Source organism: Apis dorsata, unplaced genomic scaffold (assembly GCF_000469605.1).
Source record: "Apis dorsata unplaced genomic scaffold, Apis dorsata 1.3 scaffold_997, whole genome shotgun sequence".
NCBI lineage: Eukaryota > Metazoa > Arthropoda > Insecta > Hymenoptera > Apidae > Apis > Apis dorsata.
In genome coordinates, this window is record NW_006264098.1 from 110034 (window position 1) to 116730 (window position 6697).

The 6697-nt window shown below is 14.2% G+C and overlaps 1 protein-coding gene across 1 annotated transcript in view; it reads left to right on the top strand.

The window, feature by feature from the left end:
- Nucleotides 1–5432: 5432 nt before the first annotated feature.
- LOC102678319 (larval cuticle protein A2B-like) overlaps nucleotides 5433–6697 on the top strand; it is a 2549-nt gene continuing 1284 nt past the window's right edge. Inside the window, exon 1 of the mRNA XM_006624206.1 lies at nucleotides 5433–5775. Coding sequence (XP_006624269.1) covers nucleotides 5764–5775 — 12 coding nt within the window. The 5' untranslated portion in view covers nucleotides 5433–5763. The remainder of the gene's footprint in view (nucleotides 5776–6697) is intronic.

The window sequence follows — 6697 nt, forward strand, 5'->3', positions numbered from 1 at the left end:
TTATATCAACAAAAATATATAAGGTAAATTTCCAAAATATAAATAATTATTTAATAATTATTTTTCTTATATAATATTAAGGGTCAATTTTATTAGTAAACAATAATATAAAAAGTCCATTCTATTATTAATAAATATATTTATATTTGTTGTATAAAAATGAGGTTTCTATAGTATACAGTAGTTTGAAAATATTTGAATAATTTTTAAATTATTTATATTTCAATAGTATAAAGAATGTTTTATACTTTCTACATTTTATTTGAATTAAATTGTAATATTTAATAAAGTAGAATATTATTGAAATTTGTCATTTAATTACCATATAATATATTTTAATTTATAAAAAACATAAATTTTTAAATTAATATTTAATAATAATAATAATAATACTTAAATAATAATTTTGTTTGAAATAGATTAAAATAAATATTTTCTCTTTATAAAAATACAAAAAATATGTAAAAAAAAAAATTTAAATAATATTGAAAAATAAATCATACAAAATTTTTTTTATGTATTAGAGAATTTTTTTATATATTATTTTTTAATGATTTTTTCAAGAACATATATATATTTTATGTATTCATGATGATTTAAAACATGTAGAAAATATGACAGAAATTAATTTGATTATATTAAAATAAGGAAAAAAATATAAATATATTATATTGTATTATATTATGTATTATATTATATTATGAATGAAATATTTAATATACTTTCAGCAAAGAAAGTAAGATATTATAAATTTTTGATTTTATGAATTTTGATTTCATGAAAATGAGATATCATTTTATAACTATGAAATAAAAATTGGCATATATTTTATATATAGACTTATGTAATGCTGACAAATTAGATTTTTTTTTTTAGAATGATTTCTAGAAAATTGCCGTTTGCTCGAGAAAAATATGTTTCAAAATATATATGAGCGTCTTCGAAATATTAATTCTTTTAGGAAATTTATTAAATTTGAAAATCTATATTATATGTTTGTAGAAAATTGAAGCAATTTTTCTAAAAATGTGTAAGTGAATATTACAATATAAAATAAATTGTAACTTAAAAACAAAATCATATAGAATATATATTTTTTTTTATTATAATATAAATCAATTATTTCCAATATATTCATCTTGTATACACAGAAATGTATACATTCACATACATTCCTTATATACATTCCTTATATACATTCTTATATACATTCCTACATAGAAATATATACAGAATAAACATATAAATATATTATATATATCATATATATAGTTATATATATTATAATATTATAATCATGTGATAATTGTTGTTTTGTCTATACAAATTACATTGTTTTATTAATAAACAAATAAATATTTTTTATAAATTTTTTTTATAATTTCTTCTTACATTCTTTTTATATAATATTTTTTATATGATTATTATTTTAATACTATTATGATATATTTGATATAATAAAAAATTGACATGTAATATTAATCAATCTATTAATTTCTAAATTATTTTTAACTTTTTTGACAACTTTTAACAATTAATTTAAAAGAAATAAGATCGTCGATATTCACTATTTTTTTTTTTTATTTTTTCTATTATTTAGTAAGATTTTCATAATTTATAATTATGAATAGTAGGAAAGACTGAGGAAGATTGATACATTTTTAAAAAAAAAGATTGTATAAAAAAAACTGAATAATATTATAATAATCTTTTTTATATTTAATATTCTTTAATAAAAACAAATATAAATTTTTTAAATTTAAACAAAAAATAAATTTATGTTAAATAAAATGTATAATAAATATATTAAATCTCAAATCTCTTATAGATATATAATTGAATCATAATATAATATATAAATATAAAAATAATATAAAAATATATTTTATAAAAAAGTTTATTTCATATAAATTTTACAATAAAAGTAATTTTGTTTGAATAGTTAGTTATTAGTATATTGTGTGGCATCATTTAGAACATATTTGATATTAAATTCAATGTGCATTTAGTTTCGAACGTAAATATAAAGAATTGCAAGAATTGCAACAAATACAAGTTGCATTTTCATTTTCGTCTACATTCTTAATAGTTTGTATGATTTTCAAAATCCATAAAATTAATATTATAAAATAAAAATATAAACTACATAGCATAATATAAAAACCATAATTAAGATTTGCTGAAGTTAATAAATATTCTATTAGTAATTTTTTTCTTTGTTTATAAATATTTATGATGTTATGAAATTTGGATAAAAAAATGTATTTTTATATTATATATTTTATATTATATATTTATATATTTTATATATTTTAGTATTTTTATATTTAATTATATATATCTTATATATATATATATATTATATTATATATTAATTATGTAATGTCTAGATAATGTAATTTTATTGATTTTTTGTATTTTTTAATCATTGTAATATATAATCATAATAAAAATATATTTTTATTATTTTTATATTTAATATATAATATATATATATATATCTTATATATATTAATTATGTAATATCTAGATAATGTAATTTTATTGATTTTGTATTATTTAATTATTGTTCTTATTAATTTATTTTCATAAATAACTTTCAGTATAGCATTTTTAATAAATTATTAAGTGAATTTATTTGACAATTTTTAAACTGTCTATTTAAGTGACATCTATTAAAATATACAAATTCTCACTATAATTTGTTTGCTGAAGAATATTTATTATAAATTAAATTATTTTAGGAAAATATAATAATATAATCTATCAAATTTCTCTTAATTATATGTATGTCTTGTATTTCTCTAAACATGGAATTTTAAACAATCTAATATTTAATCTTAAATTGAAAGCAATGAAAGTTGTATACAGAATACAGATATGTAATATTGAATATATTTTAACATAAAATTAATAAAAATCAATGATATACAATAATAAAAACCTTATGTAAATAAAATAAATATTTATATTTTTCAGCATAAAAATATACTTTCTTTAATAAGTTTTAAAATAATTTAATTTAATAAATTTATTTAAAACAATTATAACCTAATGTGATTTACATAAAGCATATATATATTTATAATATTATAGCATACAATTTTTTTTTTTATTCTTTAATATAGGAAATATAAAAATGTATTAAATTTTTATTTATTAATTTCTATGTATTAATTTCTCTTATCATATATTCTTTTTTTAAAACAAAAGATATTTTAAATAAATTCTTGTCTTTTTCTATTTAAATTGTAATATTTATATCATATATTTAATAAAATATGATTATACAAATATTTATTATATATTTTTGTCATTTTCTGGATATTTTGTTAATTCATTAGTAATATTAATAATATTATAAAATGACATTAATAATCTATTAACAACTATATTTTCTGAATTAATAATGAGTATTTCTAATTTCTATATATAATTCGCAACAAAAATCATGATTTCTGAATTAATCAATTTTTGATTTAAGATTCTAATATTTTTTTAAAACAAATATAAAAGTGCATTGATTTTTATAAAAAATATACAATTTCATTGAAAAAATTAAAATAATTTAAATTTTTTTTAATAAAAAACTATTTTCGAACTATTGTACAATTTGTATCAATTGAATACAAATTAATTATTCGAAAAATTTTGTTATTAATTTAGTGAAAATATTTGAAAAATTATATAATTGGCAGTCATATAATATATGGAATATATTCTAAGAAAGGGAAGAAGAATTTAGAAAATTCTAAATCTAAAATATAAAGATTTTTATAATTATTTTTTATTATATAATTAATTAAAATTTTTAAAATTATAATAAATTGAATTTAATTCAATATTTATAAAATTAGTAAATGATTTTAATTTTTTTATGATTTTTTTATACATTTTTTATATTAGTTGCATATTGTATACTAATTTTATATATTTTTTATATAGTAGTTTTAGCTATATTGTATTAATACATATATTAATGTATTAATACAAATTGTATTAATACATTAATATTAATATAATCAATATTTATTTCATAAAGATATTGATTGTTAATATTGATTAACAAAAATTAACAAAAAATTCAAATTTTTAATATTTTTCAACCAAATAAATGTTTTCAAATTTTTTACATGATTAAGTTCAAGTTTATTCAAAGATGCATAATTTAAAAAAAATATTCTTTCTTTTGATATTTCAAAAATATATTTTTACAACTTTAGGATCTATTTTCATCTTTTCAACTATATGATAACTAATAAAAAAAAAATACTTGTTGTTTATTTTTTTAAAAAATAATATCTCATCAAAAGCATGTGACTTGGATTCTTTCTTATAATTATGTTAAAAAGTTATAAAAAACAAAAAATTACATTTATTTTATTTTTATTTTTTTTTCTTTATAAATAATATTGATGTAAATTAAGATTATAATAATGTTAGGTATTTATTTTTTTAATTAAAGTGTAAAATATTATATTTTAAAAAAATAAAATATATGGTAGATATTTTTCATCCATGTAATAGATAATTCTAACATTTAATAGAATAACGAAAACTTGGAGAAACTGAAAAATAAAATATAAATATTCCAAAGCGGATCATTTTCATTAAACATCAAGAATGTTTAGTATTCTTTGTATCATTTGCTTACATGACGGAAATGTTACACTTATAACTGTGACTAAAACTATACGGAATTATGCAACAGTGAAAGTACAACAGTTTTAAAAAAAGGAAAAATTATTGTCCGAATTCTTTTTTTCTAAATTTTTATATTGTAAACAATAATTAATTGTATAGTAATTAATTGTTTAATAATTAATTATATTGTAAACAATAATTTAATGTTTTTTTTTATTTTATCTATTTTATATTTATATTTTTTATTTAATATAAAATACATTGCGCTATTATATTTTAAGTAATGTCAAGAACATTAAGATATTATTTATATCAATTATTTAAAATTTTATAAATATTGAATAGAGAATAAAAAAATTAATATATATAATTTTGATAAATATTTTTTTAAACAAGATATGAACAAGATATATTTATTAATATATTTCTAATTATTTTTTGATACTTATTTTTTTAATTTGAATTAACAAAATTTGTTTTTATTAATATAACTTTTATAAATATTTGAATTAGTTATTAATTTTATTATTAAATTCCAATTCAGTATTAAATTTTTGAAACAAAAATTTATCATTAATATTTTTCATATTTTTCATCATTAATAATTAAAATCATATATTGTTACGAAGAATTACTGTATATATATACATATAAATTTTAATTTAAAATTCTAGAAAAGAATTTTAATGTTTTTCGTTAAAAAATATATATCGAAAGATATATATTGAAATAATAAAATATATAAATTATTAATTTTTACAAATTTTTACATTTGTTTTCAAATATAGAAATATATATGTATGTATTTAATATTTAAAAGAGAATCAATAATAAAAACTAAAATGTGCTCAAATATAAAAAAATGTTCAATATGCAGCTATTAGAAAATAAAATGAGAGCGAAACTTTTGCTGTCGAAAACATGTCACGTATGTAACTTCCAAACTGTTTGCAATGCATCAAGAGTTGTGAAGAGCATCGATTCACATACACCCACAAATGACAATCCTTCCTATAAGATATATATATGTACTACCTATAAATACGTTTGTCACTTTAAACTGAAGTTAGTTTCCTTCTTGACTTTCATTCAGTCATAGGATTATACAAAATATAAAACATGGCTATCAAGGTGAGAGAGAAACATAACAATTAATCAATTTTGTTAATTAGATTTCACTAAATTTTGCTTTTTTGCTATTTAAAAATAATAATTCTTTTTAAATATATAATATAGAAAGTAAATGGATGTAATAATATTTTTAATTTTTTTTATTATTATTTTTTAAAATTTGGAAATCAATTAAAAGAATATTGATTAATTCAAAATAATTAATATTTTATAAAAAATTTATGTAGAAAGATATTTTTTATAAATTTTTAAAAAATTCACTATTAATTATTATTATTTATTTAATCTGGAAATAAATTAGATAAATAAGATAATTTCTGTTTTCTTTTTTTTTCTAGATAAATTATAAAAATTATAAAATTTCTTAAAAAATAAAATTATTAATGATGTGGATATGCTATTACTATTTTAATTTATTTATTAAATTAGAGAAATTTGAAAAAAATAACAAAATTCTTTAAATAAAAATAATCAATAAATATATCATATATTACATATATAGATATGTTATTAATTAAAATATATATTATAATCTATTCATTTGTCATATCTCTTCTGAGAAACAATTTTCTAATTTTTATGATCATTGCTAAAAATTATTAAATATTATTAATATCATCGTTAATTCGATCGTCAATTTGAAACATATATTTTTATATAAATTTATAAAATATTATAAAAATAATTTTTTTAATATTATAAAAATTTTATATATTATAATATGATTCTAATATGATTCTTTTATTCTTTTTCTTAATATGATTCTTTCTCTTCTATTATTCTAATATGATTATAATTATTGTTATTAATATTTATTAAAATTATGTACTATATTACATATATTATATATACTATTATATATATATATAGAAAAATGAATTTATTATTTTATTTTTTTAATTTCATATATAATTATTATATA